This window comes from Quercus suber, unplaced genomic scaffold, assembly GCF_002906115.3.
Source record: "Quercus suber isolate HL8 unplaced genomic scaffold, Cork oak 2.0 scaffold_157, whole genome shotgun sequence".
NCBI classification, from domain to species: Eukaryota; Viridiplantae; Streptophyta; class Magnoliopsida; order Fagales; family Fagaceae; genus Quercus; species Quercus suber.
Window position 1 is genome coordinate 206,525 of NW_027069618.1, and position 22,357 is coordinate 228,881.

Sequence of the window (22,357 nt, forward strand, 5' to 3'; positions counted from 1 at the left end):
ATGTATTTCATCCAAAAAATTATTATACTCATTTCAACTTGACTCATGTAGGTTAGATAAGATGAATAGTTATTAAAAAAAAAAAAAAACGTACCTATGGAGTTCTAAGGGTGTGTTTGGATTGAACTTATTGTTGCTGAAACTGAAAACTGAAAACTGAAAATACTGTAGCAAAATAATTTTTAAATGTGTAAATAGTACCGTAGGACCCATTTTTAATATTTTTTTTAGTGCATGAACAGTACCAAAACAGTGCATGAACAGTGTTTTTGTCCCCTGAACAGTTAAATCATGTGATTTTACTGTTCACTTTTCCGGAAAAAAAAAAAAAAAGGGGCAAAACGTGAAACGTGGACTCAGCAAAACGCTGAGTCCAAACGGCCTCTAAGTTTATATACAGTGACCTCTCCTGTAAGTTGTTGTAGCCCCATCAAATTCTTGAAAAAAAAAAAAGTTTATTTACGAACATTGCTCTGTCACATTTTACAAGAATTTGTACTCATGATTGAGTAAGCGTCAAGTTAAGGCTGGGTGGTGGTGATTTTCTTCAATCCTTAATAGTTAACAAAAGTTATTTATACATATAAAGGTGATAGGGCAATAAGTTATAAAAAAAAGGGAAGCGTGTTCCGGAAGGTAGTATAGTATAGTATAATAAGCTTCCTTCCCTGATCTGCTACTGCTGTGTCAAAATTCTGTAGAGTCTAAACCAAACCAAACCGAAACCATATTCCAAAGCTGTCTTTGATTTTTCAGGTATGCTTCCTTCCACTTCCATTCCCCCGGATTTATTCAATATGCTGCCGTTTCAATTCTTGTTTTATATCTTTGTCTTTTCTTAGCTTTCTTTTCCTAGGGTTTTATTGTTTTCTTTCTGCTACTCTGACTAAAAGTTTTAACTTTCCGTTTGGTTCCCAAGAAAACGGAGGATTTTAAATTCTGGCTATTTTGCCTTATCTTTTTTTGTATGGTTCTCAGTGAGTTAGGATTAATTTGACTGGATATTCTTGTTTCTTGAATGATCAACAAGTTATATCTCACTTACACTTACTGCCAATCTAGGATTTCTTGTTTAGAAAACTTACTCCCTTTTTTATTTATTTAAAAATTTAAGTGGAAATAGTAATTTTGCTTGTATGCCAAGTGGATTTTCTATAATATAAATTTGGGGTTCCTTTTTATCCCGAAATAAGTTTGCTCAATTGCTAATGTTTCTTCTTTTTTTTCTTTTTTTAATGAAATTTGCGAATTTGTTTGGAGATTTCCTTGATTGGTTAATTTTTCCCATTTGTTTGATCTATCAAAATACCTAATTGCTCATTTGTTTGGATTACCCTTTTATTGATTGATTAAATTGGTAATTCCTTGATTTAAATATATGTTTTAAGTTAAGTTTTTGATCCTCAATCATTGTTGATAAATCCCTACTGGGTATATATCTCCTTTGCAAGTGCAATATCCTTCGCAGTTAGGCTATTGAGTTATTCTGATGGTTGAAGATTCTAGGTTTCGTAATGATGGAGTGGTGATTTATGTAGGCAAAAAAATAATATAAATATTTGAGATGGGATCTATCAAAAATAAGTATTAGAGAAGGAAACTCCTAATGAGAAGGTGCTAGTTGAAGCACTGATTAGGGGCATTTTACAAGCTTGAAAATCTGCAGCTTTTTATATATGTTACCTGATGTTATTTCATTTTTGTTTATTCTTCACTTTTGGTCCCATGGTTTGGTGTTGTAAAACATGAAGTAACATGTTGAATCATTGATATCAAATAGATTTGAGCTGACAAATGGGGAAAAGGAAGTCAAGGGCTAAGCCTCCACCAAAGAAGCGAATGGACAAGCTTGATACTGTCTTCAGTTGCCCCTTCTGCAATCATGGAACCAGTGTCGAATGTCGTATGTTAGTATTTATTAAGATTCATTTCCCTCTGGTACATGATGTTTTGTGGCTCTGTCTGTTTTGATTGAAATATAATTTTGGAATGCATTCTTGGACTATATGGATATGCGCTTCTTAAATTCATTTCAGCTGTCTTCCAGTTCGTTTTTATGATGAAATTACTTTTCACAGGGATATACGCTAATGAATATTTGGGAGAAACATTGTTATATGACAAGTTGACATCTTTCACTTTACTTCTGGAGTTATTTATTTATTTATGTTGTGTCATCTTACTGAGTTTCCATCTTACTGAGTTTTTGTCTTTCTTGTTATGCACCTTTTGCTGAGATTCTTCATGACACATGCAAAATTTAAGTTGTATTTCCTGTATACTTGGGTTGTGCTTTGCGCTTATTCAATGGATCATTTACCTCCCCCCCCCCCCCCCCTCTTATTTTGTTTTAATTCAAATAGAATAATTTTAAAAAAAAATTGAGAAGAAACACGTTCGGCCAAATTTATTTAGTTATGTAGCACTTTTTTGGAACTCTAATTTGTCAAACTTAAGATCCAAGTATTATATTTGATCAAACTGCCACAAGAGCACATAATGCTTCTTTTATAACACTAAACTTAAGTCATTAGGGGTTTTAGTGTTCCCCTAAGATCAAAGATATAGATTCTGAGATTCAATTATGAGTGGGAAGGTGATTTGCATTCCATGACATATATCATACAACAACTATCCTATTTTGATCAAGCATCCCATGGTATGCGTCAAGAGTGATATAAGTGAAATGAAACTAGTGTCACACAATCAACTCTTCCCTCTTTGCACAGTACCTAATGCCACATCTTTAAGAACAAAACAAATGTAATGAAACTTGGTGTTAAATCAAATACGCACCATGCTTTTATAGATCCACCAGGAAAGTCAATGCCTTCAAAAAAAAATTTATAAAAAAAATTTCAATTTTAAATTCCATACATTTTAGAAGCTTGAAACTTGAGCCGAATATTTAGTATAACCTTAAGCTTAATAAACTTTCTAAACGTCTTATAGCGAACGAAATTGCAAAGATGTCTCGTTTGGTGAAATGGATGTAAATATTAATAATGATGTGAATGACGATGCATATATCCTTTGTGGTTAGATGTTAGATGTTTTTTCCTCTTTCACAATTTCTATTTTAATGATTGATTCCCTAAGATCAATTATTATAGATGTTTGAACATTATTTTGTTTAGGTATGTAATTTCATTGTCACTTTACGGATAGATTTTGGCAGTCATGTTAACTCATGATGATGATTGAAATAAATTTCTTTTACTGGACTTGATTATTTCAAATAGAATTCCTTTTCTTTTTTGAGGGTGTCAAATAGAATTCCTGAGTCAATTTCTGAATTCTGAGTATTCATGACCATAACACACTGATCATTATATATTTATATATATCCAAAAGAGATATTGGCAAAAAATTTCCATATTTTTGCTTATCAAAATTTTCCAAAACAATCATATTATAATAATATATACTCATTTCCAATCTTTGTCGTTTCCATATTTTCACACATGCTCTTGTTAAAAGAAGCTGAATAATATGCATCTGTACACTTATCATACTTTGCCCTACCGTATTTTACTATAGCCCTTTTTTTCCCAAGTCATGTTGCATTAAGACAACACCAGGATTGCATGATTAATTCATTAGTGTTATACTACCCCAAATTCAGTTTGTTTTAGCTTCAATCAAGGACTTGTCACGTTCGCTCAGCTTCTCTTTCCTCTTCACTGGCAATTGTGGCAGGTAGATCATCATCAGCAGCTCCTGTTGAATTTTCTTCATTATTATCTTGATCATCCGCATATGCCTGGGAGCTTACCACCTGACCCATCAAGTCTTTATGCTTTAGATTCCCTATCAAAACAGAAATGAATGGTTAGGACTTAGCATTGAAACACACACACACAGAGATAATGAGGACACCTTGGACTGACTAACCACCTCAATCTACAGACAAGGACAAATAAGACGTTTGATGAATAAAACCAAAGCAGAGCATAATTATAAAGGATTAAAAGTATGTATTTGTTTTCTAATTTCAAGTCTTTTTTTTTTTTTTTTGCAGGACTTAACAAACACACCTGCACAATACATTCACAATCCAAATCTGCACACATATCTACACATTTTTATTAGAGTAGACATAATTCAAGGCTCCCCTCCACCCCCCCCAAAAAAAAAAAACCCACAAGAAAATCAATTATGTATATTGCATACCCATCCAGAAAGAGCAGCCACTTGATGTTGTATGGAGAAGAGCCTTCACACAGAACAAGAAACGTTCCATAGATCTCTTTGTAGCAGGGATTTTGCTGGTGATAACCGTTTGTTTCAAGCCCTTTTGAAAAGAATAAAACCAAAACAAAGTGATGGATGTAGGTCATTTAATCTCAGATTCTTTTCCTAATAAAATTTAATTAAAACAAAAAAAGTAGGAATATAAGTTAAACCTTTGCTTCAGAACATAGGGCTTGAATTGTTCTTGTGGCCTTTTGAAGATCTCTCACCTGATTCAAAAAAAAAAAAAAGGCTGAAATCTCTAGAATGTGTATTGCAATTAATCATGCCACAAGAGATTTGGTGCACCTTATCATACCAATTGGATTATAAGCTCATTGAACATATTGAAGTGGGCCTGCAAGAAGTCAAAAACTGGAAAGCATTCTGATTTTAGTACCCAAAGAATTGCACCTCAGATCATTGTTATCAAAAGTGTCACACCTATACCTTTCAGAAAAGAGTCGACAAACTTCCCACCATACTTGACAGCCATGGCATGCACAGTTACCTGTACCATCATTTTAAAATGTGAATATTTTTCTACCCTATGGCTTCTGTGCTTCAGAAGGTGACAATGAAACACAAAACAAATGTTAACAAAGAAACCCCTGAGTTCTGTTTCTTTACCTTATGGTGAGTTCTGCACATGTTAACTAATGATACAACCACGTTCACAGACTGACGTAGTTTGATCAATAGTTTTTCAACGGTTTGAACTTGAACACCAGCTCTGGGTTTCTCTAAAAGAATGACTTCCTTGACCTAATAATAAGAAAGGGAAGGACAAAAATTCTTATTCTTTGACAAATAGAGAATTTTACTAGCTCATCTGATCACAGATTCAAAGATAGAATCTACAGCTTACCAATTTGTTAAGAATAGTAAGATTTACTTCATGCTGCACATAACACCATCTTCTGTAACATCTCAATCAAGAAATAGAATAAAACAATCATAATAGGAAAATGAAGATGCCTTACCAGTACCCGGTACCATAAAACAAATGTTGCAGAACATAAAGTTGGGAAACCATGATGATCAGCTCCTTCCTTAGTTTGGGAAACCTGTTACAGAGAGAACTCTCTATTATGAAGGTAAGGACAGGAAACAATGCATAATGGGTTGACAGGTTCTAATTATATATGGACGATATATCCAAGTTTGAACCAAGTCAGTGCTATTGTTTTCATTTTCATAAATCCATACTCATTTAAGTTCCTTTGTGTACAGTACACTCTCATCTCCTTAACAAAGGACACAATCTCAAAAATCTAGACATAAGTGGTATTAGGGTGATCAATTTCTAGCTTCAAAATGGCCCCCTCATAATTGACACATAGCATAAGGACAAAATATCACCATTAGTCTGGAAGGTAAAATGTCCAACCCAATTCAAAAAGTATGGAACAAATTCAAGCACCTGAGGCAAGATATAGCAGGCTAGTTCATCCAGCAAATCAGAAGTTGATTCACTGTTTTCCAAGTAAATGTGCAACATTTTCTGTATAATTTCTCCCTGCAAACAGCAGAAGGTTTTAACAACATATATGCAAACACGCATACTGCAATAAGTTCCAAGATCATTCCCTAATCATGGATAAATTACTATATGGAGAAAAAGAGCTAGGAAACATAACATAGATATTCTTACTCTGCTCTTCCAACCACTCTCAAGTTGGCTGTTATCCCAGTTATGTCTTAAAAGCTTCTGAGCAGATGCTCCAAGTCTGCTGCGCAATGCAGGAAGAACCCCCTGGATACATTCTGAGTGTGTGATTTTACCATTTTCCTCCAACTTAGCCAGAATATTCTGGAATGAGTTTACGATAGATTCTAGAGTAAGAAGAGATTCTGATGCCAGAGTAAAGGAAAAAGAGCACACTGCAGGAACCAGATGCCAATACCAATATGGTTAAAAATAATAACAGAAATAATCAAAGAACACCGACCAAAGGAAACATATCAGAGTTTATATACCTGTGTTCAAGACACTTTCTATATATGAATAAGCGCCTAGATATAAATATTCTACAGTCCCAGGCAAAATGTTGGGCTGTATGTCTGATAAAACACTATCCGGTATTTTGTTGGGCTGGAAGGCTTCAAGAAGATCAGAGAGAACTGGCTTTTCTCTCTGAATAGCAGGAAGATTTAGCATCTGCACTTAAATATTAGAACAGGTGTTCAATAGTTTTAGATACCACAACTTTTCTGTAATGAATCAGCAAGATCAAGTATCAGATTTGGTACAAAGACACACACAGTGAATAAAAAAGTTCACCTTACTGAAACAACAAAGTGTTTCCTTGAAAACCAATGTAGAAACTGCGGATCTTGAAAGCACAAGATTGGATACATCTGGGTTCTTAGCAGAAGCAGATTGAACTTTCCAATGTTCTTGACAAGTTTCATCACCTATAAAGTATCCGATCTAAGATTAAAAGAATATTGAAGCTCTGGTATACTATTTGTCCAACCAAGTTGCATACTATCATCTTACTTTCTTTCAGTGAACAAACGACACGTTTAAAATGCTTCTGAATACTTGGAAAAAGTGGTCTAATTTTGCTCATGAATACATCCACTGTCATCCTGGTGAAACCAGCTGATGGACTCAAGCTTCTAGCCAAGAATTGTTTGCCCGGAGTGAAACAATTTAGCTTGTAGTGAAGATCCCGGAGGAGGTATAGATATAGGGGAAACTAGCAGACAATATATGGTTTCTGTTATCTATAAGGGGGTTAAGGAAAATAAGAACCTGTAAATCATTATCAGTGTAAAATTAAAATGGTACCTCTGCAGCAGGATCAGAGCAACAGGAACCTTGATTCTGCATTTAAAAAGACACATTAAATAACTCCACACTCTTCCATTCATCTATACTGGACAAATCTAACTAAGACTAAGCAGCATGGTTTTTTACTCTATGATGCACTTACAGGAAATCTATGTCATAAAGCAATGAAACATATAAAATAGAAGTAGTTCAACACAGAGCGTAGTTTTCTGGAAGTTCTATTTGACAATCTACACATTGTGCCAATGGTCCTGTTTTCTATATGTAAAATAGAACACAATATTTGAGGGGACGTATACTTGCATAAAATATTTTCTCTCACAACTTGCAAGTTCCAACTGCTAAGCCTAACCTATCTAGGACTAGACAATTATAGTTATACTTCTAAGCCCAGTGCACAGAACCTTTCCATTACCAAAACTGCAAGTAAACAGTTATTCTTCAAAATCTCACTAAGCTTAAAATTGTTAGGTGCACAGACTAACAGCAATCAGATTCAATAATCAGAAACAAGTACCAGTTCCAGAATTGGCATTTGAGCTTCATGACCTTTTGCGAAGTGAGTTATAATTGTCAGCTTCATCTACTAATTACTGATCAGTAACAAATACTGGATTTTTTAACTAAGCAATTGTAACTTTTTTTTTTTTGGGAGAAAAACTAATCAATTATAACCAAGGCAACCAGTTTTTTGTGTGTGAGTGTGTATAAATGCTGATAGCAGCAGAAATTCCAACACAACTATGAAAAATGATAAAAATATTGATATAGAGTTAGTGAGCAATGATGCTAGATATGTCAGCAAGGCAATTTTTAAAAAATCAAGATACAATAAGGCAAGGCTGCGTTAGTTTTAAAATATATGTATATTATGACAAGTATATATTATTGTGTTAATGGGCTCTAAATCAAATGGTACCTCCTGCCCTTGAAAGAGTAAGGTAGAGAATGAGATTGTGGGTTTGAAACCCATCAAGTGTGTGTATAATTATCAATATACATTATATCAACATTTGCTTATAAAATGAATATCAAAATATTTTGAAGAAATTCTGATACACAATAACTTCTTTATATATTTAACAACATTCTCTTTGATTTATTTAGACCATGTGCTATTCACCTAATAATAGATTCCTACCTAAAAAATTTAGATGATAATTTCAATAACTAAACTTTAAGAAGCTCATAAACCAACCAAAAATAAATCTAATCTGCCCATTTATGACTCCTATATACCACTGCTCCTGTCAGCCCTATACATATTACTCCACTTACTCCTCAGTGTTAAAGGCATCTCTTTCTCTCTCTCTCCACATTAAACAAAACCTAGAGAGAAATCAAAAGTCAAATGTAAGAGCTAGAATCAGCACTCAAAACTCTTTGAAACCTTCTCACTTCCAATCCATGCGTCAGTCTTTAGGTACTACTCTCCTCTCTCTTTCTCAGTTAGAACAGTATCCGCATGTGTCCAGAAAGTATCTGATTTTAAATTTATATGTTAATTTGTGAACATGATCCCAACCATGTCCAAGCTGTAGCCACGTGCAATACACATTCTGAGCGCCTTTAATAGTGTTATCACTTCCTTTTAGAGAGAATATATTTGTAGCAGGGATAAGCAAACTTTAAAAAGTAACTATTTATCAGGTTACTAAGTGTTTTTATTACAAATAGACAAGTTTTACTGGAAAAACTACTTCATGTCATGCACAAGTTAGATTTTAATGTGATCATAGAATTTATTTGTGCTCAGTCTCCATACTATCTCTAGTTCTACAATTAAATTAGCATTTGGAAAACATATTCAAAGGAAGCAGATATTTCACATAACTTTGTCATAAGAACTTCATGCATCTATGTTAAAACAAGACAATACAACCCTATTCCTAATCACTTTCTTAAGCACTCTCAGAATCCAATGTGATGGAGATGAGTTACATCATAATTTAAAGAAAAAAAACCTAAATATGGGAGCATGTGAATTTTTAGGTCAAGAACAGAAAATTACTCAGCCTCCTAGAAAATGGATTGATGGTAAATAAAATCAAAGGATCCTAAATGTGAGATTTTTTCTGAATTGTAGGAGAAATAATGCATTCTAATTTCTACATTACAGCATAGTTTAAAAACCGGACCGGACAGTTGAACCGGTTCAACATGGAACCAATCTGGTCCGGTAAAACCAGTCAAAACTGGGGACTGGGAGTCAAAACGGTTCTTTTACCATGCTGGTTTTTAAAACCATGCCTTACAGTTCATTTGTAAAATTAATAAAATTATTTTATTTTGCTATTCATTAAAGAAAATATAACTATTTAAAAAAACAGTTTCAGAAAACTAGTCACACTAATTCACAAGATCCTGCAGGTAATGCTTTGAAAATGCAATGGATACTCATGCCAAATACTATCCACACCCACACACCTCTGAAAATGCCAAAATGGAAAAGCATTGAACCAGAAGGGGCCTGAATTTGAATCTCTGCACTTCCAGAGCCTTGGCAACTGCAGCAACTTCTATAATATCAGGCTCACTAGAGTCACAGAGGTTTTGGTTTGCTGAATTAGATGCCCTTCCTTGTGAATTTGAAGCCAGAGACTCCTTATTTGGCACCTCTTGGCTAGTCACAACTCCCACTTTCTTAAAAGCATCCAATATTGTTGGCTGCCTGAGTTTTCCATCAGCATCTGAACCTGAGGCCTTTGATATCTTTTTATGTCTCCTGTTTTTTTGCATGTTGCTGTCTTGGGTTTTCTGATGCTTACTCTTTTCAATGTGCCCCATATGTTGGTTTGGGAGTGGAGATCCAAAATGATCAACATAAAAATGAAGCTCAGGTAGAGATATAGAGCACCCTTCAATGGAATTGTTCAACAAGATCTCCAGAAATCTGCATTATCAGGACAGACAGATCAAAATATCATGACAGAAATGACAATTTGAAGGAAAAACCAACTCTTGGACAGATGAAACTAGAAATGATTTATAATAAAATCCCGGAAGTAAATACTTTGTAACATATCGTCAACTCTCATAAATAACACCCAAGTTTCACCATCTTTTTTATAATAATCAAAACTTTCCATCCAAAACATTTTCATTTCTTCATAACTCTTAAAACCATGATTTCACATTTAAGTAGGAGGTAAGGCATTTCATCCCTTCTAACTCTTAGAACCTCAGCTTCAGAATCAAATAGGAAGTAAAACAGTATCAGAATAAAATAGTTGCAGCATAACAAAGCAAAGAGTGTCTACCCTTGCTGACCTAAAAAAGGGGGAAAAAATAAAGAAGAAGTGCGCACGTGGGTACGCGCGCGCAGAAGGCAAAAAATCTCTAAATTTAGTTTTGATTCTTTTTCTTTGCAACATATTTACTTTTGTAGATTTTATGAGAGTGGAGTAAGAGAGTGTAAAAAGAAGAGAGAACACAAGGTTTATGTGATTCAACCTAACAGCCTACGTCCACAGAGAGAAAGGAGAAAGTCTTGACAGCTACATGTTCACTATAATATCAATTTATCCAGTTAAAATGAACCCTAAATGGGTTTATATTGGGCGAGAGAGCTAGGGTTAGGGATACATGGGCTTACAATAGAATTGGGCCTCTTGGGCCTACTCATATAAACCTAATACCTCTAACACGCCCCCAAACTCAACGTGGAGGCTTGACGAAAGCTTGAGGTTGGAATGTAACTTGCGAAGATGAAGAAGCCTTGAAGATGAAGAAAGATCACTCGAAGATGCCTTGAAGATGACCATGAAGATAACTATAAATAGATCAGATAATGAACATGCAAATTGCTGATGATGACAACAAACAACGACTATAAAAGACTGCCAGAAGATAATAAGGTCCTAAGAAGGCTACATCAGTATGCATGTGCGTATGACCATAGAAAGAAAGCAAATAAAATCAAGTATGCATGTGCACATTGAATATTGCCAAAAATCACCAAAATTGTCAAGGTTGTCCATATGCTATATCCATGACAGGAAATAAATTAGGATGATCCTGTATAGTGGCTAGAACATATTGCTGTAAAATATCGCTTGGAAAGTCACTCGGCCAATGTCCACAACAAGATTACCTTACCCAAAAGTTGAAGACCAAATTTCACTAGCCACCTACATATCCAGCAATGCCACATGGAGCAATCTACAAGATTGATTTTTGTAGTAAATAATGCGTGGCAGCAAGTTTTATAAACACCATCACTTTATCACTTACTGTCATAGTCAAAAAGACTTCTGAGAAGTTTATGAAGAATAAGTCAAAAAGACTTTTGAGAAGTTCATGAAGAATAAGGCTTTAACTTTAAGAAATATCATTAATCTACCCAACATTAAAGGAGAGGAGGATGCCTCAAAATGACTATTCAACGCAAGTAGCATGAGAGACTACAATTGCATTCAACAATAACTTATCCGCACCAAGAGCTTCAAGCATGAGTGCATGACCCAACTTGAGTACTTCATAGTAGTGTAAAGATTAAGGCAAGGATAGTGCGGCAAGGGTTTGACAAAGGTAGGGTGCAGTCTAACTCTGTAAAGATAGAGAGGACTTCGGATCTTGACCGCATCAACAATCTTGATGGTGGTGGTTGAAAGGAGGCTTTGTGACAGTGGTTTGTGGAAGGCAATAATCCTATAGTGTGATGCAATTTCTGATGGTAGCTAGACTATACCAGAGAGTTCTGATGGTAGTAGTGTGAGGCCAAAGAGAACAAACACAACGGAGAAACATTAAGGAAGACAAAGATTGCTCTTGAAAACACCGTAAAGACAGAAAACCATGGTGACAAGAAGGTGGCTCTAATACCATGTAGACTTCATAAGTGTGGGGAAAGAGTATAAAAGAAGAGAGAGAATACAAGATTTACATAGTTTGGCCTAACGGCCTACGTCCATAGAGAGAAAGCTTTAACGGCTACATCTTTACTATAATCTCAATTCACCCAGTTACAGTGAACCCTAAATGAGTTTATATAGGAAGAGAGAGCTAGGGTTAGACATACATGGGCTTACAATAGAATTGGGCCTTTTGGGCCTACTCATATAAACCTAATACCTCTAACAATTTCATTTCAGGATTTTTTATCAAACAGTTTTACACTCTTTTGTCCCTTTTTCTCAATTTGTATTTGTCTTTTTATAGTTTCAATTCCTTTTTATGTCGTGTTTGTTTCAGCATAAAATATTTTTCTAAAAAGCATTTACAATATATGTGTATTTGTGAGTGCAAAATGAAATTACATGTGTATTAGTGTGTGTAAAATCCATTAATATGGCCAAAAATAAGTGTCCATATGCAAATCAATGTCTAAGGACAAAGATAACAATTAGAGATAAAAGGTTTTGACCGTTGGAAAACACTAATTGGAGCATAGAGATAAAATTTTTATTAAACTAAAATCTCAAAAATTAAAAACAAGAAAAAAAAAAAAAAATCTAGAACACTAATGCTACAACAAAATAGCCTTAGACTCCAAAATTATTTTGGAGTCAGCTACGGATCCGCAATAGATTACTTATGATCAGCATAAGTATGGAGTTTATCATGTTTAAAAAAAGCTATTCTAAACTAAATAGGAAAAGGACTTAAAACATAAAATAAGACTCATGTACCTTTGGTACAGACAACTTATTCCATATTTTTGAAATTACCAAATTGCCCTTATTCTAGTAAAACTTTATTAAAACTAATCCAACAACAAATAGATGACTAAGCAAGGTCCCAAAATAGCTCTCCATCAAATTAATGTTTGAACACTAGAACCAGCTTTCCCTCACCTCTTATAAGTCTTTAAAGGGGGCTGCTACTTACATTCCCCATCAAAATATCATCACATGCAAAAGTAAGAAACAAAATGTAATCACCCAGTCAAGTGTTGAAGTAGAATATGGAGTGATGGCACATACTAGTGGGTTGACTTTGTTACAACATTTCTTGAAGAGTTAGGCTTCTCAGTACCTAATCTCATTCCACTATAGTGTGATAATTAAGACGCTATATACATAGTCTCCAATCTTGTGTTCCATGATAGAAATAAGCACATTATAGTGGATTGCTACTTTGTAGGAGATAAGTTACTAAGTGGAGAAGTCACTACACCATATGTGTCAAAAGAGCAACTAGCGGATATCTTCACAAAATCATTGTATAGGAGTCAGTTAGAGTCAATAATAAGTTGCAAGATGGGCTTATATGACGTATATTGTCCACCTTGAGCGAGAGTATTAGAGAGCTAATATTGTTGCGAAAGTGCTGTGTGAGTGATATCATTGGGTGATACTCCTCTAGAAGAATCGAGAAAACACTACAATAGTATAGTTGTGAGGTATATCTATTGAGGTTTCCTCATCAGCTGTCATTGTGGTAAGCCGTCCCTCACCAACTATGATTTTGAAAGACTATTCCCTTCTCTCTTCTAACAAACTTTCTTACATAGTTGGAATACAAATGGTGAGGGTTGACACATGAATTTCAGCTCCTCTTTCTAAAGATATTCTTCTATAAAGATTAACAAAAATAAATATTTATCACTTCATTCTGGCTATGTGAAAATTATAGAAATTGTCAAAGAGATTAGTTAAAAAAAATTTGGACCAGATATGTGCTTGGGCTAGTTTGGAGTCTACAGAATGTATGTTGGGATATTTTTTTTTAATTGATAAGTTACAAACACACCTAGTGGGTCTCAAACAACATCATCTTCCACCTTGTGCTTACTAGGGGAGAAGTGCCATTAAAGCTAGAGCCATTGGCTAATGTAGGATGGGAAATGAAAGGCGAAGACTGATTAGGCCTGGCCGAGCCTATCCAAAATTTCAGTTAAGCACTACTCAGTGAATTACTCCACAGTTGCAATTCATCAATAATAAAAACTGACCATTTGTGTAAACATTGTCAAGAGCACAAGAACATACACAAGGTTCCTCAAACGCTTCAATAGCTTGAAAACAGTATCCTCTTTTGTAGCTTGACTTGTACATGCAATTCTTCCCTCTACTTGTGTACAGAAGGCATTGAGCTTCATGTGGCAGCAGGAGTGTAACAAACTACAATGTTAATAATCTGTCCTTTGAAACATGGAAGCAAAATTTATAAACTTAATGACTTTACCAGTTCCCGTATCCAATTTGCTGCATAATAGAGAGATAGACACACAATTTGTTTTTGCTTCTCTGCCAAAGACTTCCACCCAGCTCCAGAGAAGTACTGGTATTGCACAAACCAAAAATTTATCAATGCAATAGGCAAACCCAGCAGTATTCACAGACTACTTGAATGTAGAAGCCAAACCAAATCACAATAACAAATAAAAGTTATAAACCAAGATAAAACTAAAAATATCAAAAGCTATGTTGAATAATTAAAAATAACAATTTGATATGCAGATTGGGAGCATAAAATTCATGAAATTGAGGGGTCAAATTCAAAGCTCTACTAGCAAGGAAGAATTCCCTCGTATAATGAAATTAATAAATAAAATTTTTCTTTTTCTTTTTTTCTTTTTCATGAATAAATTAATTTGGATCAAGCTATAGAAGAATAAATGTAAGTTAAATAATGGACCAATCCAATTTTAATTATTAAAAAAAACAATATTAAAGGAATGAAACGTTCTAAACTTCTAATGTAGAGGACAAATCATAACTATAAAAAAAAAATTAAAAAAAATAAAAAAGCAAAAAGAAAACTGCAAATGAAGCTCTTTAAAAGAGAATGATGAAGTGGCCTATTGTCTGTCTAAATTTATTAAAGCACCATTAAACACCTCAAACAATACCAACTCCACCACCCCTCCCCCCCCCCACCCCCCCCCCCCCCCCCCCCCCTTCTTTCAAAATTTTAAGAAATGCAGGACTTAACAACAACAAATTTTTCAATCTTGCAATAGTCACTCATGTTGTGAACAAGCAAAGCAGATGTTCAATTTCAGTGCACTAGAGTCATGCAGCCAGGTCACATGAAAGATGAATTCAAGAACTTGTATGAGAAAAGCTCATTTGAAGGCACAAATGTGGCTATGTCTACCATTGCAGGACCTTCCAGACAAAAAAGAAAATGCTGAGGGAAACAAACAAAGCGTTTTGATACCCTTCTTCTTTCCTCCAAAGTTTCACTCTGCTAAAGCCTCTCAAACTTGCTTCTAAATCTTTAATTGCCAAGTCCAAGAACATGAAAGAAAAACATAAAACGCAAAAATATACATTTGGTCCCTAAATTTTGGTTCAGTGTCTATTTTAGTTCTTGAAATTTAATATACACTCAGTTAGTCCTTTGTGAACAATACCATGAATACTGACAAAATACCAAAGAGGAGGAAAGAGAGATGGAATGAGAAAAGAAAAAGAAGGCCAACATAACTCAATACTCAATATTTTATTCATCACTTCATCTATTCTTTTGAGTACATTGAGTAAAAATATATATAAGGGCTCTTTCTAGTACTGGCAGAAAGTTAATTCTAAAAGTTGGCAATTGGGTTTGTTCCAAAGCATTTATACAGCCTTCGATGCAATATTAACTTTCCAAGCATGAAAATTTACTTCCATAATCTTCTTGTTTTTGGAAATTACTAGAAGTAGTAAAAAATGATATGTCATTTGGAAGAAACAGTGGGTATGACTTCAGATAGAATAAAATGGCAGAAAAGAATACAAGTGGCTGACCCAAACTAATCTATGGAGAATCCATCAGCAAACCCCAAAATATTTGGCACTAAGGCATTGTTGTTGTTGTTGTTTATATTAAATATAATCCTTTAAAAAATAAAAATAAAATAAAAAACCTCTGCTTTGCTTAGTACCTAGATTTGTCAAGGTCTGTCACCCTAGCCAGCAATTGCAAGCCTCTGACATTATCATCTAGGATGTACCTTTTCCTGGGTCAAAGTTACTACCCTGGCAATACTTAGCATACGCTCTACTTCTTGTATAGGCGATTTTATGTAAAACAAAAGTTTCAATTTGGCAAGTCTTCCTATAACAAATAAATTTTGTTGAGTTATAAAAAAGAAAGACGTGAGAATTTATGACTTCAAGAACAGCTTCAAAGGCTTCATCCCATTATTTTTAGGCTTTTAAACCCTTCAATAACTTTTATGAATTACTATGTTTGAATCCTTGATCAAGAAAAAAGCAATTGAATCTCTGAAGAAGAGTATTCTAAATCTGATGATGTTAGAAAAAAAAAATCATAATAATTTGTTGGTTCTAACCTTTGAGGAAGGAAGGTGCAAAGGGCAGCCAAGTAATGCATCAATTCCTCCAAGGGATCCTTGATTTGTCAACCTCTCAATCTGAAGATTGACATAAAATCCCAATTATCTATCCCATTTTGTTACTCTTCTCACTTCCAAAAGGACCGTGCACTTACAGTGGATAGTATAAGGAAGTTAGCAGGAAGAATCTGTAAAGAAGATGACCTGCATTCAACAATATTTCAACTTTAGCATTCAGTTATTTAGAGAAGTTTTGAATGGTACAATACATGGAAGAATATGGCCAAAATATTACTGCATCGAAGAGGAAGCCAGTGGCAAAATGTTCAAACAAACAGGAGATATATCACCATCCAAATTCATCCACAATTCACCTGCAAAAAAGAACAAGAAAAGATACTTTAACCAGTAGCCCAGCACAATTTTTTTACAGGTTAAACAGGATTACACTGCATCACAACACAAAACTCACCTTCTAAACCAAAATATGGTTCCTTAAAAGGCAATTTTCCACTTTCAAGATCAGACAAAAAAACAGATTCGAACTCTCCTACTTGTTTCCCAACCCTACAACATACAGACAAGTTTTAAAAAGTAAAAAAAATTACAAGATTATTTTCCCATATTGCTATGTAGCATTAAATTACCAGCATCAGTTTGTTAAACTTAAACTTACCATTCCATAATTGATGGATGAAGAGTTCTATTGGCCAACATTACATTCAATTCATCATAAAACAAAATCAAAGGTAAGGGCGACTGTTTGCAAGAGTCCAGAGATGTATTCAAGAGTTCCAAAGCCTCTTCACAGTTTGACTTCTGTGTGAAATGATGTTCAGGAATGGTGAATGCACAATCTAGAATATATTGGTAAGATACAGAACATGACAAAACCAAAGAAACTAATGCTGATTGCATCTCAAAGAAATCATTCACAAACAAAAATATTAAAATATCATTAGCTCATTGAAATATTTTAGCACTGAAAACATCAATTGGATGCAAACACTCTCTATATCTCTAATTGAATTACTACTAGGTCCAACCTGAGATGCAGATGCACAGCAGACACTATTGGCATCTCCAAAGCAGGAAACTATCTGTAGAGTTCCGATTAAGCCCATCTTCTTGTACTTCAGATCTGGATTGCTTACCTACCCAGTGGGAGGGGCAGAACAAATCAAATTGCTTTACACATAACAGTAACAGTATAAAGACAATGAATACAACCACAACAAAGATACCAAAATTCAACAAAATGATCAAAAAATTAATGTATACATTCCATACCAAAAAGGATTTTACAGTACCTGCTTCCTTATTATCATCAATAGTTTATTTGCAATGGAAGATCCATATGAATCTGCACTTGATCGAGCTGAAAGTGCCAAATGGCTAAAAGCCTCATAAACCTGCACAAACAGGAAAGCCAGTGAAACAATGTAATGTAGACCTCTTATATAAGAAAGCACACAATACTATGAAATACCTTGTGCAGATTTTCAACACTAAATCCATCCAAGTAATCCAAAATACCTGAATTTCAGAACAAAAAAGACATCAAGAAATCTTGGAAACAGATCACCTCAGAAAATGCACATGAATCTAGAAAAAACAAGGCACCAGTTATATGAGAAGAAAGAGGAATCAAATCTTGTGCAAATTTGGAGGCCAGCAGAGTCATAGTCTCCAAAGCAGACTGAACTTCGGAAGTAACACCAGATCCAACATGAGTAACTAGTGCACCTAAAACCTGCAAAGAAACCACAACAAACAGTTCCCAGAATCTTTTTCATCATTTATAAACAAACTAGTTTATTTTGAAACTGCTTACTTCCTGTCTTGAGTAAATATCTATGAACTCTTCAAACAGACAAGTATACATGTGAATTCCAAACTCCCTTGCTTTTTGTTCTTTGCAAGCCAACAAGCACTCGGACAACGAAAGAAATAACGGGAAATAATCCTAATGAAAATCAATGAGACAAGAAGATAGAATAAAAAAAAGCTATAAAATCAAAGTTAAGTGATTCCAAATAATTGTTATAGATACCTTCACTAATTCCTTGTTTCCACAAATGCACTGATCAAGCATAACTGTCCGAATGCAATCTTCAATAATTTTTTTCTTGAACATCTTTACTATGCTCTTTTGCAGGGACTCACCATTACTATAAATGAGCATAAGCAGCCATATGTCAATGACTTTGTGATCCTGAGGTTTCTCAAGGCAGTTCAGTTGTTTCAGAATCTCCTGACAGAGTAACTGTGGATAGAAACAAATACAAAAATCTAATAAAATGAGTATAAAAGATTCTCCAGACTACAACAGAGCAAAGGCCATACATTCCTATGCAGCAAAAGAAAAGGGCAATACACTCTTGAATCGGAGACTTGATCTTAGGGCATCAAGGATTGAAGCCTCTGTGTTGTTAACAAGCGACTTTCCTTTGATTTTACTGTGTTGTGATGCATGATAATTTGATACACCAACAAATTTTAACTGCTCACGAATCTGCGAGATTATCCTCCAAACATTTGCTGGTGTCGCTGATAGCAGCAGAAATCTAAGCAGATATGGCATGTGCTCCGCATCAATCACTCTGACGCATGATAATGCAATGCGGATGACCTTGGAATTTAAATAAATAAATAAAAACTATTTAGATTCGAGCTATTGAACACAAAATGGTAGCTTTACTCATATTTGACTGCTGATCAAATAAAGCAAAATAGGGATAGTACAAATCACAGTCCCAGTATTCATGGCTTATCAAGATATAAAATAATCAACTAAATAAAAATCAGTCACATCCAACTCAACTAAGTGAATTGTCATGTTTTTCCGGTATCAAAGAACAAAAGTTTGAGACTCCATATTTCATTGGCCACCAAACAATGCCTAATGCACTCTTTGGTGGTTGTAAATTTAAAGCAAAGAACAGAAATTAAGTTTCTGAATCTTATACTTATTATTTCTAGGAAATGAAAAGGCAGAAACCTTCAGTTCATTGAGCTCAATTCAACTATGTGGCAAGTTGTCTTGGGAACCTAAACAACATTAAATGTAGGATTCAAAATACTTGGAACATTTGTTTCCCAAATTTTTTCTCAACAACAATGTCTCCAAAAAAAAAATACCTGTTCTTGCAACTGTTCATCCAAATTAAGGTTTGAAAGAGAGTCAAGCACTGGCACAATGATATCCGAATCCTCTTGAAGCATTTGTTCCAGGCAATCAACCACAGTCTTATTGTTTTGATCGCCAATAATCTCTGGCAATGATCCAATGATCTCTTTCTTTAAATTTGGAGGGCATATCGAAAGGACTTGCATCAAGTTGTTAGCAAAGGCATTGGAATCAACAATGAAATCAAGCCACCGAAACTGATTAACAATAAGCCTAGCAATATCATCTACAAGTGTTCCAGAATGTTCTGCATTCAAATCAAAATATTCCGGAAGCTTCTCGAGAAGCATGCTTTGAAGGTCTAGCTGGATAGATGGGACCAGCAAGAGATGCTGGACTAAACTCTTGCTTCTGGTCGAACCAAAACCATCATAATTATTCGTAGGGGTGAGAACCCTGCAGTCAGAAAATGTTGAGATATTTTCATACATAAAACATATTTAATCTAATTATGTTAGCGGACAATTAGACTGTTTGATTGCTAAGTTATAAATTACCCTCTCAAAAGCTTAAACCGTTAGAAAATTGTAAATTAAGCATAATTCAACCCCTCCTCTCGTATGGGTCCAAACTCCCCCCTCGATAAGAGGAGGCAACAAGTGGGATGGAGACAGAATTCGTACTTAGAACCACTTACTCTGACACCACGATAAATTACCAATTATCCCAAAAGTATAAGTTGTTAAGAAATGTTGAATTAATAGTCTAACCTAAATTTTAACACAAATATATGTGTGAGTGTGTGGAATTTTTAAATTAAGAAGTAGAGTGAAGATAGGGTTCAAACTTAATCAATTAAAAAATGATGAATTAATCATTTAACAATAATTCTAACACTAAGAAGTTGAATGTAAGCCATAAATTCTGTTCATGAAGTGATGAAATTAAACCTATTATTATGCTTCTGAATTTCGCCAAAAAAAATGAGAAAAGTAACCTGCGAAGATGATGAGGAGAATGAATGTAGGAAGAGAAAGCGGAGAGGAAATCGGAGCGGACATCGGGAGAAGAGAAGAGGCGGTGGAGGTGACTGCGGAACTTGTGGGGTTGGGAGGGGAGACATGGTGGACCAGCGGGGTTGAGGAGAGTACAGCCGGCCTCCGCAAGAATCGACACCATTTTGTCAAATGTTGGTGTTGGCATTGTGGCTTTGGGGATTTTGGGAGGAGGGAAAGGGGGAACGGTTGAGGAAGAAGAGGATGGTCTTTTACGAGAAGGGACTTTATTGTGAAGAAACACCATCTTCAATTCCGCTTCGTTTCTCTACTCTACTGTCTCTCTTGACTCTTCTACTTCCTCCACTATTCTAGGCTCTAGAGAGAGAAGGTGTCAACCTCAAAAGGCAGAAAACAAGCGCCAAATTTCAAGAGAATTGGCCAAGCTGGATTGTTTTGTAATTTTCAAAATCTCACGTTCGGTTCGCGTAAGTCACTATTTTTTATATCTTTGGATCGAGATTTCGGTTACTTTTATCTATTTTAACGCACTATGTTATTCATCTACATTATTAGTATTGTTACAAACTATTTTACAATATTGTTATTTACCATTAATATTACTTTTTTATTTACTAATAATCTTTCACCACATCAACAGTTTATAAAAAAAATTGTAAAATATTTTGTATCTTTGGATTGTTTTGTAATTTTCAAAATCTCACTTCAGTTCGCATAATTCATTATTTTCTATATCTTTGGATCGAGAGTTCAGTTACTTTTACTTATTTTAACACACTATTTTATTCATCTACATTATCAGATATTTTATGAGCAATATTATAATCACAAACTATTTTACAATATTTTTACAAAATATTAATGTGGCCAACTTTTTATTAGTTTTCATTTAGACTCACCATTAACATTACATTTTCATTTACTAATAATCACTCACCACATCAGCAGTTTGTAAAAAAATTTGTAAAATATTTTGTATCTCTAGCATTATTCATATTCTATTATTCCATACAACAATTTAAAACAATTCTAGACTCTGAACACGCGCTTACTTAGATGCTTTTCTATTTTTTGGAAAAAATTTAATAACTTGCATCTATTATAATTTGAGATTATTATATTTTTCAATCACAAAAAATCTAAGGGTGTGATAAAAAATAACAGCAACATGAGATTGTTTAACTTGTTTTTTTTTTTTTAACTTGTTTTTCTATTTAAAAAATAAATAAATGTATAGTTGCTTTGAAAAAAGTGGGTTAGTTTGAGAGTGATCCTATTTTGTAGAAAATGTTTTAGGTGAGAGTTAGCGACGTATTTTTACAGTATTATCCTAAAGTTTTTCCCCTACTTAAACATAGGTTGTAGGGGTATTTTGGAACCTAAAAAATGTCTAGTCCAAATAGGGAAAATTTCTTAAATAGTAGTATAGATATGCTAGCCTCATCACATGCGATCTGCATGTGCGATGAGGCTTTTTTTTATTTATTTTGAGTTTAACATGTCTATTTGGGAACGGCTTATTTAGCTGAAACTGAAAACTTTTTGCTGAATGTACTATAAATAAAGCTAAAAGGTAGTTGAAATAGTACAATGAGACCCATGAATAATACCAAGAAATGCATAGAGACCCATGAATAATAGCAAAAATAAGCTAAATAGTAAAATAAATAAATTAAAAAAAAAAAAACTTTTTAAGCCAATGCCAAAAGCAACCGTAATTTTTCAATTTGAATTTATCTATTGTTAGTGAAATTACATAGGAATGAATTTTAAGAAACTAAATTTTAGGTTTTGAAATGAAGTAAACTGCTAGGTTTAGTGTGTACTAGTTTTTAGGGAAAAAAATGTATCAAATGTGTGTAAATATTTAAATGAGAAATACTACGTCCACAATATTTTCACAACAAGTAATTTTATTATTAGTGGAGCAAAAAAGTAATTTTAGT

The 22,357-nt window shown here is 34.2% G+C and overlaps 1 protein-coding gene across 2 annotated transcripts; it reads right to left on the reverse strand.

Annotated features, from left to right (window-relative positions):
- Positions 1-3,394: 3,394 nt before the first annotated feature.
- Positions 3,395-20,816, reverse strand: LOC111989263 (uncharacterized). 2 transcript variants are annotated; one of them, XM_024021044.2, is made up of 31 exons: positions 20,393-20,816; positions 19,407-19,851; positions 18,643-18,897; positions 18,319-18,531; positions 18,100-18,231; positions 17,889-18,018; positions 17,755-17,801; positions 17,576-17,677; positions 17,312-17,419; positions 16,942-17,081; positions 16,738-16,832; positions 16,561-16,639; positions 16,421-16,469; positions 16,263-16,343; positions 14,162-14,257; positions 13,966-14,069; positions 9,461-9,926; positions 7,031-7,066; positions 6,737-6,938; positions 6,518-6,651; positions 6,214-6,394; positions 5,888-6,117; positions 5,657-5,752; positions 5,217-5,300; positions 5,102-5,134; positions 4,864-4,998; positions 4,684-4,744; positions 4,553-4,608; positions 4,407-4,463; positions 4,174-4,294; positions 3,395-3,810 (listed from the first exon to the last, which is right to left on the reverse strand). In XM_024021044.2, the coding sequence occupies exons 1-31, from the start codon at positions 20,695-20,697 to the stop codon at positions 3,653-3,655; spliced, it is 4,431 nt and encodes a 1,476-aa protein (XP_023876812.1). In that variant the 5' UTR covers positions 20,698-20,816; the 3' UTR covers positions 3,395-3,652. The 2 variants fall into 2 exon arrangements, with proteins under 2 accessions (XP_023876812.1, XP_023876811.1); XM_024021043.2 differs by having other exon boundaries at positions 16,942-17,084.
- Positions 20,817-22,357: the final 1,541 nt, after the last annotated feature.